This window comes from Trachemys scripta, chromosome 2, assembly GCF_013100865.1.
Source record: "Trachemys scripta elegans isolate TJP31775 chromosome 2, CAS_Tse_1.0, whole genome shotgun sequence".
NCBI classification, from domain to species: Eukaryota; Metazoa; Chordata; order Testudines; family Emydidae; genus Trachemys; species Trachemys scripta.
Window position 1 is genome coordinate 142,917,835 of NC_048299.1, and position 21,040 is coordinate 142,938,874.

The 21,040-nt window shown below is 60.7% G+C and overlaps 2 protein-coding genes across 3 annotated transcripts in view; one reads left to right on the forward strand and one right to left on the reverse strand.

Annotated features, from left to right (window-relative positions):
- Positions 1-6,882: 6,882 nt before the first annotated feature.
- On the forward strand, positions 6,883-14,952 carry CAPG (capping actin protein, gelsolin like). Its single transcript, XM_034761696.1, has 10 exons — positions 6,883-7,025; positions 8,497-8,531; positions 8,780-8,952; positions 10,073-10,227; positions 10,660-10,827; positions 11,225-11,374; positions 11,559-11,651; positions 12,139-12,271; positions 14,292-14,380; positions 14,786-14,952. Exons 1-10 carry the CDS (start codon positions 6,951-6,953, stop codon positions 14,849-14,851), a joined length of 1,137 nt encoding a protein of 378 aa, XP_034617587.1. The 5' UTR covers positions 6,883-6,950; the 3' UTR covers positions 14,852-14,952.
- Positions 14,925-21,040, reverse strand: part of LOC117872871 (matrix metalloproteinase-17-like) — a 23,023-nt gene continuing 16,907 nt past the window's right edge. For both annotated transcript variants that reach the window (XM_034761695.1, XM_034761694.1), the window contains exons 8-11: positions 19,134-19,216; positions 18,093-18,245; positions 17,499-17,756; positions 14,925-17,221 (exon numbers count right to left, since the gene is read on the reverse strand). In XM_034761695.1, coding sequence (XP_034617586.1) covers positions 16,935-17,221; positions 17,499-17,756; positions 18,093-18,245; positions 19,134-19,216 — 781 coding nt within the window. In that variant the 3' untranslated portion in view covers positions 14,925-16,934. The remainder of the gene's footprint in view (positions 17,222-17,498; positions 17,757-18,092; positions 18,246-19,133; positions 19,217-21,040) is intronic.

Consider the following 21,040-nt stretch of genomic DNA (forward strand, 5'->3'; position numbering starts at 1 on the left):
GTATATTTTCACTGACCCAAGTTCAGCTCCAATTACAGATAACATCCAACCGCTCTTGTTGTGCAATAGTTGTTGTGTTGAAACAGGGTGAAACTGTGCTGTATTTGATGAGATTCTCCTTGCAAATCTTACTTTCTCGTTAAAGGCTTCTGTGATTTGTTCAGATGGTTTGCAACAGCTGATTTTCGCTCATGGTCTAGAACAATGTTACACATTTTGCAAAAGTGTTTTCCTCCCTCTTCAAATACTTCTCCAGGAAAATCTTTTGCTCTGTCCTTTGCTGGTATATTTGCAAAGTGAGACCTTTCTTGTGGCATTTTTGGTCAAAACTGTTTAATGCTACCTCTATCCTCCACATGATCTGTCATTTTACTATATCCTTTTCGTTAACGGTCATATTACGCAATATTACATGCCTATGCATAGTGAAACATATTATGCAGGCGCATAATTGCGTCATTCTCTGGGGTGTAATGGAGATGTGCTAAATAACATTTTCTTCTCAATCTGTGTCCGTGGCTTGTACCACAGATTCATATGTTCCAAGGACCATTGTGATCATCTATCTGACCTCCTGAACAACACAGGCCTGAGAACGTCTTGAACAAAATTCTAGATCACCCAATTTTGATTTTAAATTTGTTAGAGATGGAGAATCCACCACGACCCTTGCTAAATTGTTTCAAATGGTTAATTACACTCACTGTTTAAAAGGGATGCCTTATTTCCATTCGAAATTTCTCTAGCTTCAATTTCCGGCCATTGGATCATGCTCGATGTTCCTCTGCTAGATTGAAGAGCCCATTATTAAATATTTATTCCCTATGTAGGTACTGACAGACTTGGGATCAAGTCACCCCTTAGCCGTCTACCACTGTGCCCAGGAAATTTACATGGCAGGTTTATTCTGCCATAGGCACCATCCTCCAGAAAAACAGCTCCCGAAGGGTGACTGTGCTGCCCTGTTGTTGATACAGAGGTAGCCAAACGGGTGCGGTGGCTCTGCTGGATGCAGGTGGGATGTTCTCCCATCGCTCCTCTTTCCCATGGAGTGGTCTGATCCAGAAGCTGAAGATTCCAAGTCTGATCCTGGGTTGATCTGATCCTGGGGTGATCGCTGTAGTGCCCACGTGGATATTCCGTGGGTAAGGGGTTGGGTCACTCATGACTAGGGCATTAAAGCTAAGAGACCCCAGACACTCCAACGAGCACCTAGGCACTAAGTGTGGCTAGGCAGGACACCCATAGATAGATAGATAGACGGGGTGGATGGGAATAGATAGATAGATAGATAGATAGATAGATAGATAGATAGATTAGATGTGTATGAGGAGGAAAGAGCTCTGAATTTTATTTGTTTAATTTCAGCAGCTGTACTTTTCATCAGTCTCACAAAACATGTTTCTCTCTCCTGTTTGCATCCTCCAGGCTCCAGCAGGTCAAGTTTCTTTTCCATTGTAGTTACTTGTATTTATTTGGCAAAATTACAGAATTTAATCCAACGAAGCAGTTCGCTCATCTTTCTCCATAATACGATGTTTGGGTCAAAAATCAGGTTTCTTTTCCACAGCCAGGCCACCGGGCCCAGCACACTTTTGTGTGGAGAATTTTCACAGTGAGGCTCATTAACCATTAGAATAACTGGCCCGGGGACATGCAGGTTTCTCCATCTCGAGGAATCGGGTTGAATGTCTCTTTTGAAGAAGTCATCTCTAGTTCAGCCAGTAGCTGCAGGAATCACTGAGCAAGGTTCTCCGGCCCGTGCTATGCAGGTCAGACTAGATGATCACAATGGTCCTTTCTGGGCTTGGAAGCTGTGAAACTGTGATAGCTCCATCCGCTTGACGGGAGCCTTGGCACAATGCTGTGAATGTAGACCCCGACCCTCTGAACGCCCGTTGAACTCAATGGAGAGCTCTTACTGTCTCCGTCCTTTCTGCAGTAGGGTTCTCCCGCGTCGTGTGGCCCCCTGCATCCCGCTGCACACATGACACCCAAGGGTCAGGCCATCCTGCCAGCCAACTGGCTCTGAATTTGCAGTGGAAGTGAAGAAGGGCCAGAGAACGTTCCCGCGCTGAGCCCGAGCGTGGGCCAGGGACCATAAGCCTTGCTGCACACTTTCCCCTGGCCATGATTTCTCAGCACTCCTCAAACCCCAGGGGAACCGGCGGTGTGCACAGAGGGGGCTAGGTGTGAGCAGCCACCCAGCACCCCACCCTGGGCTCTGGGACAAGGAACAGAACAAGCGTGGGGGACCTGCCTGCTGCAGCACTACAGACGGAAACTCCCTCTGCAAATGCAGACAGAGTCACGAGGAAACCAACTGACCATGACTGCCGAGCCACAAAGGGGAAACCAGCAACGCCTCCCCCTGAGTCCCCCCCAACCCTTCCCCCCCAGAGCCTCCCCATTCCCCCATCCTCCCAGACACTCCCTGATCCCCCCCAGAACTTCCCCCATCCCACCCCCAGAGCCTCCTGATCCCCCTCCTATCCCACCCCAAAGACTCCCTGATTCCCCCAACCCTCCCCCACCTACCCCCAGCCCACTTGCAGTCCCTCCCCTGATCCCAGCACAGCTCCCCCACTCTGCCCACTGCTCTCTATGGAGGGAGGGCGACACCCTGTGGTCCTGGTGGGGAAGCGTCGGCATCATTGCTCTGGGCTTCCTTTTCCAGGGGAGCTCATGGGCCGGTGCTTCACATCAGCTGGGGGGCCTGCTAGGGGCAGGAGAGAGGTTCCAGTCTGGGACAGGGGGTGCTGGCGTGTGAGGCTTGAGAACGGGCGTGTGCCCAGAGGAGATGAGATAGACAAGGGGGTAAGGGGTAATCTCCTTTGTTGGACTGACCTCTGCAAATGAGAGAGACAAGCATTGGCACTACCCAGAGCTCGTCCTTGGGCCTGGGAATGGTGCTCCGAGTGCCAGCTACACACATGGTGGAACAGATGGTTTAGCATTAGGAGTTAATACATATTTCAAGGGACCGTTCAAGGTGACGTGGTCCATTAACACCCGTCCAGTCATAGGTGAGGAGGAAAAAGGGGGAAGACAGCGGGGGGGTGGGTCGTTAGTGGGTTATAGATTGTTGTAATCCGGTGTCTCTGCTCAGGCCCTGAGTTTGTCTAGCAACGTTATGAATGCCAGCTCCCAGGTTTGCCTTTCGAAAGCGTTGGGCAGGTTTCCCTTGAGGCTGGGGGCCAAGAGGCCAGATGTAGGGTGGTGGCTTTGTGAAAAGTCTGACATGATGTTCTGTGCTCACTTGCTTTAGCACCCCTTCTCTCTCCCTTTGGCTGCCCTATAGAATCCCCCTCCCTCCAAACTGATTCAACCCTTGGCGTATTTACAGACAGTTTCCATTTCCCCCCCAACTATGTACTCAGCTCAGTGTTTGCCAAAGCCGGGGCATGGCCCCGGGGCGAGAGCTCAGGAAGCGCTAGCTGGGGGGGGAGGGCAGACATTCCCTTCCATTGTTCTCCAGAATCTTAGCTTCCATTTCAAAATCCTCCGTCTTGAGCTGGTTTGGCTGTGATGCTGAGGCACTTGCCAGAGTCTGCAAAAAGCCTGAGACAAGAGCTCTGAGGGGGGCGGGGTTTGCCTTCCTTTGCAGCATGGGGCGTGGTTTGCCTGCCGGGATCGTCTGGGCATGTCTCCCCTGAGCAGTTCCTCCAGCACTGGGGGCAGCTAGGACTCTCCTGGTCTCTGCCTACAGCATGCAACTCCAGTGGACTGAAAAGCTTTCGTCTAACGAGAGACTCTGGGCTCGGTACAGGTGTCACTGAAGGACCTGTGCTGAGATGCTCTAATGGGCCCTTGTGGGTTTAAACTCTGTGAGACTGTCCTGTTCATTGCAGCAGGGGCTGAGTGAGATGACCAGATGGAGGAGGTATTTTTGAAAGGCAGCTGTGAGGAAGGGGGGGAGGTGGAGGGCAGCCTATGCACTCTGGGAGGAAGACAGTTCAAAAACTGAGGACCCTTGACTATGAAAGAACTGGCTGTGGCCAGAGTAGCTCTTGTCCAGCTGGCCAGGGTTATGCTTGGATCGGCGTCCCCTCATCACTCATTAATGGAGGACCAGTTTTCTCTGCAATGCACCATTCATCCCTCGCCCACCAGCAGGGAGGCAGCGCTGTTAATGCAAATGAGCATGGCTTTATGGAGAATAGGGATTGTTAAATAAACTTGTGGTCGTTCTTTGATGAGATCACAAGTCGGGTTCATAACGGTAACTGTGTTGACATAAATACTTAGATATGTTAGTTTTACTTAGATTAGTTTCTTTGGGAGCGAGGATGGTCTTGTTAGTCTGTGTTTGTACAGCGCCTAGCACAATGGAGTCCTGGTCTGTGACTGGGGGATCCAAGATGCTACCATACTGTAAACAGTAAATAATAATGTACTTGGATTTCTGTAGGGCATCAGTGCTGCACAATGTTCTGATCAAAAAGTAGCACAGCGCTGAATCGTTATGGGACCTAATCCGTGGGGTAAAAACTGGCTAACTGATAGATCTCAACATGGAACGGTTAGTGGGGAATCGTCACTCCAGAGGGTGTTTCTAGGGGGGTTCTTCAGAGATCTGTTCTTGGGCCAATGCAGTTCCATATCTTTATCAATGATCTGCAAGGAAATATGCAGTCATTGCTGGTGAAGTTTGCAGATGACGCAGACTGGTGGGGAGATAAATAATGGACCGGTATCCCCCCGCTGGGGTTCATTTCGACTAGCTCCATCGAGGTGGGCTCCGCTCCAGAGCCTTGTCTCCATTAGGAGTTCATTGTCCCGGTGTAAAAAACACCTTTTCTGAAATGAAGCCATAGTCACAGCCTCTCGGTTTAGACCCAGCAGGGCGTCTGCTCTGCATAGGGCCTTTATCGTTGGGATCACAAAGCTACTTTGCACAGCACTTAGGGAGCTCTGTGTGATGCATGTCTGGCAGCATCGATTACCCAGCAGATAGCTTATCTGGGGAGTTAACCTCCCCCACCAGCACAGCCTCTGGTTTCAGAACTGCGTCATTTCCATCCCTTCTCCCCCATGGGGGCTGGGTGGCCAGCGCCCATGGCGCTCTCTCCTTTGTTGCTCACTGTGATGAAGTGGGGGAGTTTCTTATTTTCCGTGTTTCCTATGGGGAATTTTCTTGGTTTTCCAATGGTTTGCATGCAGAGGGGGTGGGACTCAGTTTTCCTAGGTGTTACTGGTTTAACGAGGTGATGGGAGAGGGAGTTTATTGTTACAGAGGACCGGAGAGGGAACTTGGGACCCCAGCCCATGGCCTGGAGAATGGAGACCCCAGCAACTGGTGACCTGGAGGTCCAGCCCAGGAGTCACAGCCGGTTCTGGCCAGTGGGAGGACAATGGGCTGCGAAGAGAGCAGAGGAGGCCCAGGCGACCCTGTTTACCTGGAGAGAAGACAATGGACAGAGGCGGGGCTTGGGGCTGGTGATATGTGATGCCCAGCTGGGAAGCGGGAGTTCTGGGCCGGAGGAGGGAGCAGGCAGAGCCCACCTGGATGCAGGGAGACTGGGATGTTCTGTGCTGAGGGAGGCCAGGCCTGAGGCCCTGAGAGTTTCCTGTGCTGGGTTCAGACTCTCAATGAACCCTCCTGTGTTACACTGGCTGAGAGTCACTCCAGTCTGGAGAACAGGGGGGCATTATTCCCTCTGGGAGTGGAGGCCCCGGGAGTCCAGAGTGAGTGGACTCCCTGAGGGGGCCCATGGCGAGAGACAGACATGCTAAGGCTCAGAGAGGTGTGGCTCCAGGAGGCGGAGGGACTTAACCCCTGAGAGAGAGTGGACCCCCGAGATGGGCTGTCTCACTGAAAGGGACACCCCCCACGGACTGCACGGGGCCAAGAGTGGGCACGATCTGTGAAGGGAGCCTCTCACTCTTTGGGATTCAGTTCCAGTTCCCTGGCACGATCACCACCACATCCCACTTCTCCCCTCCCCACCCCCTTTTAACTCCTCTATCTTCTCTGCTGAGCTATGAAAACCATCTCGCCAGATCGTGGTCCTGTGCCCAAGGCCACAGTTTCCTTCATTTATTAAACCTCCTTCCTCTTGTGGCCTGTTTCCCTGCTCTTTGCATGTCTGCCCAGCACACGGACAGCCCTCTCCAGCTCCATCTGCTCCAGCAGGACTCGATCTTCTGCCCTAGTTTATATACAGCACCAGGTGCTGCAGCAGAGATGAGGGTGGTGACAGGGCTGGGCTCGCAGGGGCCGCGGGTTGGGAGTGAGGGGCACTGGCAGCGCTGGGGGTGGGGCTCAGGACTGGAATAGCAGGATGCAAAGGCGGTACGAGCCCATTGAGGGCCCGGAGCAGGAATATTCCCCCTCCCCAACACATATCACGTACTAATAAACTTGTTATCCAGTACATGTTCAATGAAATGAACAGTATTGGAAAGAAATAACAATGAAACTACATCAACGGTGTCTGGCCTTCATTAAAAGCGACGTCGCCAGCCCTTTTTCAATGCAAAGTCGCCAATCACGTCATTGCACAACGGTTGTCTTTCGAAAGTGTTTCTCCACCTGGGGGTTGTGGCCCTTAGGGAGGTCAGGGGACGGGTTTAGGCGGGTCGCAAGTGGAGGGCCTGCGTTAGAAGGTGGGAAGCAGGGCCATTGCCCAGGGCCCCTCTGGCCGGGGCTGAAGCATGAAACTTAGCTTTGCTGGGCTGTATTTTCAGATCTGTTTGAAAACCGTTTTTAAAATGAGTAAAATACTAACCCAGGCCAGTGCTTCTAACAATAACACTAATGAAAAGCAAATGGAGGCCCTCCTTGAGCTGCCAATTGCTGAGTCTCCTTACACCCAGCACAGGCACTGGCAGGCTAGGGGGCAGGTCAGGAGTCAGACGAGTCACTGGCCCAGCAGCGTCGGATTCTCTTTCTCCCCGGCAGCCACAGAGAAGCGAATTGCTGGAGAGGAACAGGGTGTGGGCGAGGGATGGCCCCTCCCAGGAAATCTGATTTTAAACTCCTGTGGCTTAAGGTTTTGCAGTACAGGCTGACGACTCCCCCGGTGAGTAACTTTGCTCCTCCGCTGCCTCTTCCTGTTTGTCGCAGGCCTGGTTAGGCAAGGGGAAACCTTCCAGTTGTGGTGCAGTAATTGCGCGTGAGGGGGTGACCCCTTCTTGTGCAGGGCTGGGACCCAAGCAGAGGATCAGGGCTGGCTTATCCGGGCAGAGGCTCCTTAAGTGTTTCCTGGCAGCCTGGCTTGTTGGTTCAGTTAGCTGCCTCTAGCTGAATCCCCGGGGAGACGCCTCTCCAGGGTGTGCCCCCTCCTCTGTCATTTACAGGGCGCTCAGCACTGGAGCCCGACTCCCCCAGGCCAGGCAGGATCAGGGCAAGCATCCCCCGCTGGGCCAGGAGGGACAGTTTGGGTTGGCCGTATTCCTGGAGGTTTCGTCCCATCACATAGACCTGGAGGGCTGGCAGCACTAGGCGGGATGGGAGGTCGGTCCCCGGACAGCTCTACCCTGTGCTGAGGCTGCCGACAAGGGGGCCAGCTGCAGGGACGCGCCCGGGTTTGGGGGCGGTTTGCCTGGCTTGTAAAGAGGGCAGGATCCATCACTGCCGAGGGGCACTGTCCAGCGGGCGGCTCGGCCAGCCCTGAGCTGGGCTTAGCCAGGGCTCCGGGGCTTGGCCGCCCCTGCTGTCAGCAATGCAGCGCTTTGCATCACAGGCCAGGCTGCGCCACCTCGTCAGAGGAGCGGGGATTTAGTGGTGAGCCTGGCATCCGTGCCCTTCTGGGGGCTGCAGGCAGCCACTGGCTCCCAGGCTCTGCAGCTCGGGGATGGGCATAAAGCCAAGAGCCCCAGGTTCGAATCCAGCTCAGGAGGGACCCAATGGGCAGGCGAGGATCGGGTGGGCCACGCAGAGGGCACCAGGAGGCAAGGGTGCTGGTGGGAGCGGGTGTGGGGAGCTGAATCTATGGCTGGCAGCCGTCCCATCTCGGCAGGATGCGTGCGGAGGAGGCAAACGGCTGGGAGATAAACAAGCCTTCGGAGCGGAGCTGGGCACAGGCCCCCCGAGGGCAGCTGGGGCTGGCAGGGAGGCGGGTGAGAAACGCAACACATGATTGACCACAGTGGGCTGTGAAGTAACAGGGAGTGTGAGAGGATGTCAGAGCCCCCAGGGAATAACACACAGCACACCCAGCCCCGCCTCGCCATGGCCAGCACTGGGGGGTGAGGGGGGCGGGGCTGCTTTCTCTGGGCCAGCGCCCACCCTGACACGGGGGTCCCTGCACCCACACGCCCGGCCCCACCTCCTCCTTCCTCTGCCTAGCTGGGGATGACTCAGCAGCAGCCAAACCAGTTCTGTTACCTTCTCGGTGTGCAGGCCGGGAGGGGCCCAGGGCCCCCAGCCCAGCCACGGGGCAGAAGCCCTTGCCTGCCGGCATGGTGGGCACCTCCTGGCCAGGGAGCCAGGGTGTGCCCGGCCCTCTGTCCACCCGGCCCTAATGCTAACCAGCTCCTCTCTCTCCCCAGGGCCCTGACACCATGTACACGGCGATCCCCAAAAGGTACCGAGCCAGTCGCCCCGAGTCCCCCCAACCCCAACCTCTGGATTTACCCCTAACTCCTGCCCCATACCCCTCCTCACCTGGATTTTCCACAGCCCCTCCCCATCCCCTGGAGTTATCCCCATCCCCTCCCCCACACCCATCCCAATCTGGATTTACACCCATCCTGCCCCTCTCACCCTCAGCCCCTCCTCCCCAGCCCTTGCATCCCTCTCTGGATTCACTCCAGCCCCTTTTCACTCCGGCAGCGGCTCCCCCTTTGATGCCTCGGTGAACCAGCCAGGCCTGCACATCTGGCGGGTGGAGAAGATGAAGCCGGTCCCTGTGCCGGCAGAGTCCAAGGGCATCTTCTACTCGGGGGACTCCTACCTGGTCCTGCACAACGGGCCGGAGGAGCAAGCCAACCTGCACATCTGGATCGGTAAGAGCCGGCTCTCCGGCATGGCGGTTCGGGCTCCTGGCCAGCCCCGTGGGGGGAGGCAGCCTGGACGGGAGAAGCGGGGTGCTGGGGCCATGCCCGCCCCGCTGAGGAAGGGAGATTTGCCCCCTCATGAGCTGGGGCAAGGTTCCCCTGACAGCGCCGGTGAGCTGGTGGCCTGAGCAGAGACTGCAGGACCTGGGGCTGCCCCACCTCTTCCTCACACCCCATAGGGGACAGCGCCCTGGCTGGCAGAGAACAGGGTCTGAGCTCTGAGCCAGGGCCCGGAGCTGCCCTTCTGGGCTAGCAGGGGTGTGAGAGCCCAGCCAGGGCCTGTGCTCGGGCTCTGCTCCCTGCCCTAACCACACTCCCTGGCATGGCACTGCCAGCCCCCTTCCTGCCTGGGGGCTCCCGTTATGGGGTGAGGGGACTTCAGGCTCCTCAGGCTCTCCGGTGAGCACATCAGCCTGGGCCCCCTTGCCACCCTGTAGGGCTCCCCAGCCCACAGTGCAGCCAACCCTGGTGCGAAGGGGTTGCCAATGTTCTAATCACAGAAAACCAAACACCCCTGTCCTGCCCCGAGGCCACGCCCCTTCCCTGAGGCTCCGCCTCCACTCACTCCATCCCCCCTCCCTCCGTCGCTCGCTCTCGCCCACCCTCACTCACTCCCTCGTTTTCACCAGGCTGGGGCAGGGGGTTGGGGTGGCGGGAGGAGGTTCGAGGCGTGGGCTTCAGGCGGTGCTGACCTCAGGTGGCTCCTGGGAAGCAGCAACATGTCCCTCCGGCTCCTAGACGGGGGGCAGCCAGGGGACTCTGCACGCTGCCCCCAGCCCTGCAGCTCCCATTGGCTGCAGTTCCCGGCCAATGGGAGCTGCAGAGCTGGTGCTCAGGGTGGGGGGAGCACACGGAGCCCCCCTGGCTGTCCCAACGGGCAGGGAGCCTGCCAGCCTTGCACCAACCGGACTTTTAACAGCCCTGTCAGCGGTACTGACCAGAGCCGCCAGGGTCCCTTTTCGACCAGGTGTTCTGGTCAAAAACTGGACACCTGGCAACCCTCGGCGCCGGGGCCCCTGCCAGCCGGGTGACAGCTCAGCCATTGCTCTTCCTCCCCCGCCGCGCCCAGGCCAGAGCTCCTCGCGGGATGAGCAGGGGGCCTGCGCCGTGCTCTCCACCCACCTCAACACCCTGCTGGGCGAGCGGCCCATCCAGCACCGCGAGGTGCAGGGCAACGAGTCCGACGTCTTCATGGAGTACTTCCCCCATGGCATCAAGTACCAGGTACCGGGGAGGGGCCCGCCCCAGATCCCCAACTGCCCCCCAGCCCTGGCCTGCCCCGTCTGACCCCCTCAACCCCGGCCTGACCTGGATGACCCCCCCCCCGCCCCAGCCTGACCTGTCTAACCCCCCCTAACCCCAGCCTGATCCATCTGACCCTCCTCAGCCTGATCCCTCCCCAACCTCGGCCTGACCCAGCCTGACCCGTCTGACTCCCTCCCCAACCCCCAACCCTGACCTGACTTGTCTGACCCCTCACCATCACCGCAGGCCTGCCCTGCTTCCCCCTCTTGACCCCTCAATTGCTCCCTTTGCCACGGGTCAGCCCCTGCCTCCCCTCCCCCGACATCCTGACCTGCTCCATCTGCCCCCAGCTAGTCCCCGTGCTCCCTGCCCGGCTGGCGCTCAGGGCCCCTCTCTGTCTCTGCCCCTCAGGAGGGCGGTGTGGAGTCCGCCTTTCACAAAACCCAGTCCAGCCAGGGCTCCGTGCCCATCCGCAAACTCTACCAAGTGAAGGGCAAGAAAAACATCCGGGCCACTGAGCGGGAGCTGAGCTGGGCCAGCTACAACACCGGGGACTGCTTCATCCTGGACCTGGGCGACGTAAGACCGCACCGGGGGCAGGGGCCTGGGCGGACACAGGGGATGGAGGGGCTGGAGGTGACGGGTGCATTAGCACCCGGGGGTGGAGGGGGATCAGCCAGGGTGAGTAGTGGGTGCATTAGCCCCAGGGGTGGGGATGGACTGGCCTGTGTGCGGGGGCTGGGTGTGTATGGGGCAGGCGGGCAGAGGCGCTGGCGGGTGACGGCGGTGGCATTGCTAGGTGGGTAGCAGGGAGGTTGGCAGGCGGGGGGTGAGGTAGGTAGGCCAGGCACTGGCGGGTGGCGGCATTAGCACTGCTAGGTAGGTAGCAGGGAGGTTGGCAGGCGAGAGGGTGCGGTAGGGAGCCTGGGCGCTGGCTGGCAGGTGTATTTCCATGCATGCCCCTCTCTCCTCTCAGACTATCTACACGTGGTGCGGGGAGACATCCAACATCCTGGAGCGCAACAAGGCCCGGGACCTGGCGCTGGCCATCCGGGACAGCGAGCGGCAGGGCAAGGCCCGGGTGGAGATCGTGTCCGACGGGGAGGAGCCGCCCGAGATGATCCAGGTCTGGCCGGCAGGGCTGGAAGCAGGGCCCTTGTTGCTCTGGTCCTGCCAGGGCGGATCCGGGGAGGGCTCGGGGCATGGGGGTGGGGCTGGGATTGGGGAGGGGGCAGAGGGGATGGGCTCGGGACGGGGGAGGGGGGGAGGGTGTGGTGGCGCTGGCTCTGAAGGATTTCCCCTTTCCCTAGGTGCTGGGTCCCAAGCCCGCTCTGAGGCAGGGCAGCCCCGAGGAGGACGTCACGGCGGATCAGAAGAACGCGGGGGCAGCTGCTCTCTATAAGGTAAGGCTCCCCCCCCACCCCATCTTCAGAGCTCCTGCGCCACCATGGGCAGGGCACCCCGCCACGGGCTGGGCACAGCGGGGCACTGGGGAGCAGGGCTGGGGCTGAAGTGGGGAGGGGCTGGGGCTGCAGGCTGTGGTGCAGGCTGGGGAGCAGGGCTGAGGCTGTGGGGGTGGGGGCTATGGTGCAGGCTGAGGGCTGGGGAGGTGCTGGGGCTGCAGGCTGTGGGGGTGGGGGCTGCGGTGCGGGCTGGGGGGAGCTAGGAGCTGCAGGCTGGGCGGGCCATGGTGCATGCTGGGGGCTGGGTAGCAGGGCTGAGGCTGCAGGTGGGGGGGATGGGGGCTAGGAGCTGCAGGCTGGGGGGGCCGTGGAGCAGGGCCGAGTGTTGCGTGGGGGCTGTGGAGCAGGGGGCCGTGCTCCCTGGGGTGGGTTCGGCAATGTAGGGGGAAGGGCGCTGAAGGGATCCGCCTCTCCCTGTCCCCGGCAGGTGTCGGATGCGACGGGGAAGATGAACCTAACCAAGGTGTCCGGGAGCAGCCCCTTCAGCCAGGGCCTGCTCTGCACCGACGACTGCTTCGTCCTGGACAATGGCCAGTGCGGCAAGATCTACGTGTGGAAAGGTACTGGCCCCCGGGCACGGCCCGCCCACAGGGGGCCAGCTGGCTCTGCAAGGGGGCAGAGACGCACGGCCCGGGTGGTACCAGCGAGCCTCAGTGGGGGGGTGCCCCAACCCCACCTCTTCTCCCATTCACCCCACCCCCCTTCCCACCCGCCATGCCCCCAGCCCCACCTCTCCTCCCACTCACCCCACACCCAGCCCCCCCTTCCCACCCGCCATGCCCCCAGCCCCACCTCTCCTCCCATTCACCCCACACCCAGTCCCCCCTTCCCACCCGCCATGCCCCTAACCCCACCTTACCTCCCCTTCACCCCACACCCAGCCCCACCTCCCTTCCCCTTTGCAGAACATCCCTGTGGAAAGCAGCAGCAGCAGCTTTCAGTGTACACACAGCTGGCTTTAATGCACTGAGGCAGGGGGCACCAGGCAGGGTGCAGGGCAGAGAATGGGTGCCCCTTACCGAGTCGTCCCCTCCCACCCATAGGGATCCAGGTGGCCGAACCCCTCGCAAGTCAGTCTCTTGCGGGTTCCGCTGGCTCTAGGAAGGGTTGGGCCAGGATTTCCCTGCCTGTCCTGCCCATGAGCTCCCCACTGAGCCCTCATCCAGAGCCGGCATAGCCCCTCTGCCATTTTCCCCTCCGAGGTGGAGCCTGTGCCCACCGCCAGCAGCCAAGGCTTTCAGAAGCCAGCTTGAGGTCCCATCTGGAGCTGCCTTTCAAGGGGTTTGGGTTTTCAGCAGTGCCTGAAAATGTGGAGCGGGTTACGGAGCCAAGTAAAGCTCCCCCTTCCCTCCCAGGCTAGATCCTCAAAGGGATTTAGGCACCTAACTCACTGCAGTCAATGGGAGTTAGGCGCTGGAATTCCATTCAGGAGCTGGGCCTCGTTGCTCTGGAAAATGGCGGGCGTTCTCGTGAGTCAGCGATGGCACCTGGCCCACCGGGAGGGTCACTGTCTCAGCCGTCACTGTGTAGCTTGTGGCTCTTGGCATAGGGCCATGCAGCAGCCCGGTGCACTACAGTCAATGCTGCAGGAACGTCACACCCAGTCCTTGGGCAGGCCTCAGGCAGTCCCTCATGCACGCTGCCCACGCGCTATACGCCCCTGCCTGGCTTTGCACGTGGGACTGCCCTGCTGGCTGGCGAAAGCTCCCGGTCTGCACCTGCCTGGCTGAGCAGAAGCTGTTTCACTGCGGTCCCCTCACGGCTGCCCCCACGCCAGGCTCTGCCACGCCAGGCCCTGCCTGTCTCTGCCAACAGGGCAGCTGGCAGGCTTCTCCGTTCCATGCCTGGCACCCAAGGAACTCGGGGACAACCCTCCCCTCCCCGCCACTGACCCATCTTCCCTCCCCCAGCCGGTCTGAAAAGCCCCTCTCTGTGTCTCAGGGGCTCCAATGGGTAGGCATTCCCCAGAACGGGGCAGGAGATGCCCTGCTTTCTTCCCCTCACCGAGCCTAGCGCCCTGCTTACCCCACCCCCTGAGGGGCAGACTCCACGCCAGATGGGCCACACAAGGGCGTTTCCCGCTCTCTCTGTGCCCCGAGCTCTGCCCCCATGGGTGGCGGGCCTGATCCCCCTACTGACCAGAGCTCACAGCCCGGTGGTGGGGGATGGATGGAGGCACCGCAGCTGTGTTCTCACTGCCCGGCCATGCTGCCACCTTCCTCCTCTGCCTGCATGGGCGTTCCCCACTAACAGCCCTCCACCCCTTGGGCTTCCTGCTTTTGCTGAGCAACCCCGCTGCAGTTTGAGCCCCTGGGCCGAGTCCCCAGCAAAGGAGCCGGGGTGATCTGCATCCAGGGATCCTGCCAGCCCTGGCCTGGCCCTGCTTCTTCCCACTGGCCTGTTCTCCATCTCTGCCATCTGCATCTGCCCCACAGTCACTCTGCCCAGGGTTAGCACCGGACCCTGGGCACCTCCCCCAGTGCCAGGGGTGCTCAGCAGAGCACTCAGCCCTGTCCCCCCAGACTTGTCCCCTCTGTGCGGGGGATCGGCTGCCCTGACACTCCCCTCCCTCCCGGCCAGGGCGCAAAGCCAACCAGCAGGAACGGGAGGCAGCCTTGAAAGTGGCTGAGGATTTCATCTCCCGTATGAAGTACTCCCCAAAGACCCAGGTGAGTGAGCGCTGGGCCCCGGCGGGCTCCTGGGGGAGTGGGGAAGGGAAGTGGGGAGGGGCTCCCTGCCAGTAGGGGGACCAGATACCAAGTGTGAAAAATCAGGACAGCGTGTCGGGGGTAATAGAAAAGCCATATATCAGAAAAAGCCCTGAATACTGGGACGTCACTATAAAATCAGGACATCTCTGGGTGTCTCTGGGCCTTTTCCGGGCTCGCTGCCCCGACCTGGCTTCCCACTACAGAGCGCACAGAGATGGTTCCAGGGCCCTTCACCCCAAGGCAGATCTCTCCTCCCATGCAAGGGGGGTGTCTTTGGGACCCCACCATGTCCCCCCCCCACCTCATGCTAGGAACACGGGACTCTCCCCACCTCACCAGTCTCTGTCCCGCTGTCGGCTGCAGGTGGAGATCCTGCCCCAGGGCCGTGAAAGTCCCCTCTTCAGGCAGTTCTTCGCGAGCTGGAAGTGAACCTGGGGCCTGCCCCAAGGGCTGCCCGGCGCTGCTTCATCTCCGGGCCTGCCCTCCGCTCTGTAGCTACCAGGCATCTCATTAAATGACCTGTGCGGGGACCCGTCTGCCTCCTCTCGCCTCCTTCCCTCATTCCGGGCGGCCGCATCCTTTGCTCTGCCCTCGTGGAGGCTGGGGGGGCGAGGGGGGGCTGGAGAGAGATTTGGAAGGGCAGGGCTGGAACCAGGAACGGTGCCATTTTCCCCGTCAGCTCCGGCGCCAAGCAGCGATGGCAGCTCCTGGCCTCCGGGAGTGTGTGCGCCAGTCCAGGCCTGAGACGTGACAGCTTCCCCTGGGGAGGGACGTGGGGAATGAGGGTCCCCAAGTGAAGGATCAGATGGCCGGGGGCAGCTCCCAGGCACTGACGCTGAAGGAGCCCAGGAGCTAACATAGCATCTCCCGGCTAGGCAGAGGCTGAGCAATATTTGGCCGCCACATGCCGGAGAGATCCTGCGAGGGGGGGACTGTGGGAGGCCACGGCCGCTCAGCAGATCCAGGCTAAGGCAGGGGATGGAGAGAGGGGCCAAGCTCTGGGAGCTCATGTGGGAGGTGGGGCAGGGTTTAGCAGAGTCCAGCTACAGTCTGTTACTGTGGGAGGCTGCCTGGGGCTGGAGCCAGCGACCAGAGGCCACAGGGCTCTCTGCTCTAGAGCTGCCCCTTGCAGCCTGGGGGGCATCTCTGAACAGGGCCAGCGCCAGATGCTTCAAAGGGGGGAGCCTTGCTATGGGGCCAGGGACTCAGCCTAGGGCACGGGCACCACAAGCCATTGGTTGGCCTGGTTCTAACAGAAGTGCTGGCTCGAGGCTGCTCCCACTCTGGGCCTCACGGGGCTGTGGCTGGCTTCACCTCTGCCCCCAGGCCAGAGGGCAGCCCTGGGGACGTGGACGGGTGTGTGAATGCAGTGGCCCAGCAGGGCTCAGGCTGGGCAAGAGAAGCACTGAGCAGATACAGTCCTCGGGGCCCCTTCGACCTGCCACCCCATGGGAGGGCCAGGGGGAGGAAGTCCCCTCTGGGCAGGAGGGCAAAGGGCCAGGTCCCATCCCAGGGGCAGGCGGCAGCAGTTGCTCGGGGCTCCTGGGTCATTTTGGGCACAGTGGGGCTGTTTGCCCAGCGCTGCAGTGGAGCCAGCGGCTTCATGGGACTCTGAGAAGGCCCCGGAGGAAGCGGAGGGGGGAGGGAGGAGGGGGCTAGCAGTGCTCATGGGGCAGGGACTTTCTCTCACCGCCGGGGGTACACGGCCCCTGGGCGCTGAGCGCCACCACCAGAGCACAGAGGCCAGCTTGGAGCTGGCAGGGTGTGGGGCTGGCCCAGGGCACCTGGTGTATTATTTAGCTTCCTGGTCTGCAAGCTAAGCTGGAGTGGAGCATCCACCCCTCCTCTCCATTCCTGCCCCTGGGTCAGCACTGAGGGGACCTGAGGCAAGGCGGGCTGGTGGGGGGGAGCTGGGGCAATGGTCACGGGGCGGGGAGGGAGATGGGGAGACAGAAGTTGAGGGGACAGAGAGCTGGGGTAAAGAAGAGGGAAGTCAGGGCGACGGAGAGCTGGTGCCCTGCGGCAGGAGCTGACATCATAGTGAGTGGATCACGGAGGGCCCGTCACTCGGCCCCCTGCACAGGGTGCGGCTGACACTTACAGGACACAGGCCGTGGCCGAGGTGCTGAGGCCAGACCCTGGCTGGCGCTGGCCCAGCTGGACCATCTGAGCACCCTCCCACCCAGCTATGAGAGGCTGAAGGCCGTTAGTGCTTGTCCCTTTCCCCAAGCGAACGGAGGGGGTCTGTGCTCCTGCCCCAGCTCTGCCCCGGTGGGCGGTTAGCAAGAACAAGACAGGCTGGCCAAGGCCGCCCGGCCGCTCACCCAGGGACCCGTCCCATGCCGCTGCCTGCAGACAGAGCACCACAGGCCGCCCCAGGGAACGCCCTGACTTGCGGGTATTTGCGCTGCCCAGGCCTCAAACCCCTGCAGATTCCCTGCACCCGAACCCAGCCATCAGCACCCTGCCCCCAGGGCTAGTCTGCAGGGCATGGGGGGCCACAGCTGGCAGCCTAGCCAAGCCCCCGCAGCAGCAGCAGCGCTGCCAGCGTCCAACCGAGCGTGGCGCGGGGGGCCGAGCTGAGGCACACGCAGCGCTCCACCTCCAACGGGGGGCCCCGCCAGTCCGGCTGCAGCTTGGCTTCCGTGGGGGGGCTGGTGGGGGCGCTCGGTGGCGGGTAGAGCTCCCCGGTGCAATCCAGCCAGTCCCTGGCAATGGAGCGAGGGTAACCCATCTCCAGCTTGAGGCTGTGTCGCTCCAGCTTCCAGTACTGCCGGCCCTTGAAGGCGTAGACCTCTCCTGCAGGGAGAGGGGTGTCATGAGCGCGTCAGGGCTCTGCGAGCGGCTAAAGGCTGGGGGAGAAGACACAAGGGGTCCCCTTTAACACGCAGGAACTGGGGGGGTGGAGACAGAGCAGGGAGTCTCCATAGGGCACAGGGGGTAACCCTTTACTTGGGGGGCAGAGCGACAGGTTGGGGAGTCTCCATGGGACACAGGTGGGGTCCCCTTTCACACGCAGGAACTGAGGGGCTGAATCACCACGAGGCAGGGGGCTGGAGCGAGGGGGGCGACTCACCGTCACTCCCGCTCAGCATATCGTCCACGGGGGTGGGGAGCTGCCCCCCGAGCACGGTGTGGGTGGGGGACCCCTCGTCCATGCGCCCCGTGGCCTCGTCGTAGGACCACTGCAGCCCGCCCTTGAAGAAGTAGGTTTTCCGGTCGTGAGGCCGCGAGAAGGCGGCATCCACTCCCCCCTGGGGCAGGCCGAAGTCCGTGACGGGGCGTGGGTACCCCTCCTCCACGCCGTTGTCCTTAAACACCCAGTAGAGGGGCCCTGAGGGAGAGGGGAGGCGGTGAGCGGGTGCCAGGCAGCCTGGCGCTGAAGGGAGCAGCCGGGGCACAGGAGACCACTGGGGAACCCGCCCCATTCCCCTGCAGAGGCCTCTCACTCAGCTATGAGCCAGGAGAAGATGAGATACAAGGGGATTGTTTATGGTGGTCCTGCAGCCCCACCCAAGGGTGCCTGGCGCGGACTGCCAGGGGGTGGCTGAGCCTGCAAGGGTGGCATGAGGGTGCCTTCCACCCCCAGGGCGCAGGACGGCTCCTCGCCATGCCCTGGCTGGCCCTGCGGTGCCCGTCGCTCTTGCTGCCCCGTGCCCCTGGCTCTCACCACTGAAGAAAAGGATCCGATGGTCCGTGTGCCTCTCATAAACGGCGTCCACTTTGCCCAGGCTGCGGGGCAGACCGCGCCAGAAAGCCGCGCTCAGGGCGGGGCGCAGGGAGGTGAGGTGCCGGCCGTGGGTCAGACGCCAGAAGTACTGACCTGGCTCGGGGGGGGAGACAGGAGGTTAGCGGCTGCCCCCTGTGATCAGCAGCATCAGTCCCGGGAGAGCGGATGCCATAGCTGGGGCCCCCCATTCAAGGAAAGCCCCCAGCCATGCAGCACTGAGGGGCCCAGGGGAGAGATGGGCCCCGGGCTGGGCATGGTTTGGCGAATCTGGCGCAACCCCTTGAGCGCGGGTGTTGCGTGGGGGCAGCTGCTGGGGTGGCTGAGCAGAGCCCCTCAGCCAGGGACAGACTCAGCCCCCTGCCCCCCTGCCGGCCCCTTGCCCCTCGGGAAAAGCCTCTCCCAAGCCAGGGGCACGAGGAGGTGGTGGGGCCGCCCCCTGGAGCTGAGGGACAAGGGGCCTTTTCCTGCCTACAGCTGGGAGCTGGGGAAGGTCTGGGGCCTGGAGGCGGCACAGGGCTGGCAGGCGTATGGGGCTATTGGCACAGCAGCCAGGCCGGGGGCCCCATAGGGCGAGGGCTGGGGCCCCCGAGAGAACAGGGAGGGAAGGGGCGGGTCTGGCAGCACGGGCGGGGAGGGGGGAGTGCAGGGACACAGGGGAACCTCCACCCTGTCTCTTCCCACACTCACCGGGATGTCCTCCCCACTGCACCCCATCCACATCCCACCCCAGGCAGCGCCGCCCCCCGGCCTTGGAGCGTACCCCCTGCTGGAGGTTGAGCCCCCACAGGCCCAGTCCTCAGCTTTCGCCTGGGGAGCTGCCCCCCGCCACAGGGCGAAGAGGCAGCTGGTCCCACAGGCGCCGGGGTCACCCCACTACATCATAATACCAGCATGTCCCCCCCCCATCCTCCATGGGGCAGAGGGAGCCGGCCGGTCCCACACGGAGTGCAATGGGCCGATCCCCCATGCGCAGGGACAGACCTTTGAAAAAGAAGGTTTCCCCACGGATCTGGGTGACGGCGTCAATGCTGGAGGAGCAGCGATCCGGGAACTCCTTCTCCGACCTGCCACGGCAGCAGGGAGCGCGTCAGCAGCACGCAGTCGGCTCCCCTCCTGCCCTCCCACGGGGCCCAGGGGCAGGCAGAGCCATGAAAATACCCCAGCCTGGTAGAGAGGCTGGGGCTGAGGCTGTACCTGCGTCGGGTCACCCCATGGGACCCCGCACCTCACTAGCCCTACTCCCACCTGACAGCACGGCTGCAAACCCCACAGGGGCCTATGTTTGCCAGACAGAGTCAGACCCGAGGTCCATCTAGCCCAGTGTCCTGAGGTGTAGGAATCCCGCAGTCGCAGGTGGGGGACAAACTGTCCCCCACTTTAGGTCTCCAGTAGTTAGAGATGGGCAGGTTTATGAGGCCTTCCAAAAATGTTATCATCCTTAACTGTGATAACTCTGGAGAGTCCAGTTTATCCACAGAAACACCCAGCCCCTGCTGGATTCCGGCTGAGTCTTGGCCTCACTGACATCTTGTGGCAATGAGTTCCACAGGCTCATCACACTGTGTGAAAGAGTTTTCCCCCGTAGCAGTGCTGAATTCCCCACCTTTCAACTCCGCTGAACGTCCCCTGCTCTGTGGCAGGGGTGGCCAACCTGAGCCTGAGAAGGAGCCAGAATTTACCAATGTACATTGCCAAAGAGCCACAGTAATAGGTCAGCAGCCCCCCCCATCACTCCCCGCTCCCAGCGCCTCCTGCCCACCGGCAGCCCCGCCAATCAGTGCCTCCCGTTCCCTCCCTACACCTCCCAATCAGCTGTTTCATGGCATGCAGGAGGGTCTGGGGTGGAGGGGGAGGAGTGAGGGCATAGCAGGCTCAGGGGAGGGGGCGGGAAGGTGTGGAGTGGGGGCAGGGCCTGTGGCAGAGCCAGGGGTTGAGCAGTGAGCACCCCCTGGCACATTGGAAAGTTGGCGTCTGTAGCTCCAGCCCTGGAGTCGGTGCCTAGACAAGGAGCCGCATATGAACTTCTGAAGAGCGCATTTGGCTCCGGAGCCCCAGGTTGGCCACTCCTGCTCCATGAGAACGGACGCCCTCGCTCCTCCTCCTCTAAACCAGCTGTGATTTTAGATACATTTATCCTGCCCTCTCTTACTCGTCCCTTTCTATGGGAGACCTCCCCCGTCATTTCAGTCCCACTTCAGAGGAGAACGTCTCCAGCCCTGGATTGTTTTCCTGACCCCTCTGAGACGGGTGCCCAGGTCCCTTTCCCGAGAGGATGCTGTTAACCCAGGACCTTGCTAGGTGTCAGTGGCACATGCCGACACTGACTTACATTTGCCAGCGTGCTGCCCATTCACCTGACTCTGGATTCAGCCAGGGGCCGCTCAGCGCACAGGCCTAGAACCAGGGGTTCCCCAGTTCTGAATGAACTGGATACACCACGGAACCCAGCCCCTGGGTTCCTTGCTCAGGAAGGATAGACAGGGGAAAAAGGGAGGAGGTGTTGCCTTATATATTAAAAATGTACACACTTGGACTGAGGTAGAGATGGACATAGGAGACGGAAGTGTTGAGAGTCTCTGGGTTAGGCTTAAAGGGGCAAAAAACAAGGGAGATGTCATGCTAGGAGTCTACTACAGGCCACCTAACCAGGTGGAAGAGGTGGATGAGGCTTTTTTCAAGCAACTAACAAAATCATCCAAAGCCCAAGATTTGGTGGTGATGGGGGACTTCAACTATCCGGATATATGTTGGGAAAATAACACAGCGGGGCACAGACTATCCAACAAATTCTTGGACTGCATTGGAGACAACTTTTTATTTCAGAAGGTTGAAAAAGCTACTAGGGGGGAAGCTGTTCTAGACTTGATTTTAACAAATAGGGAGGAACT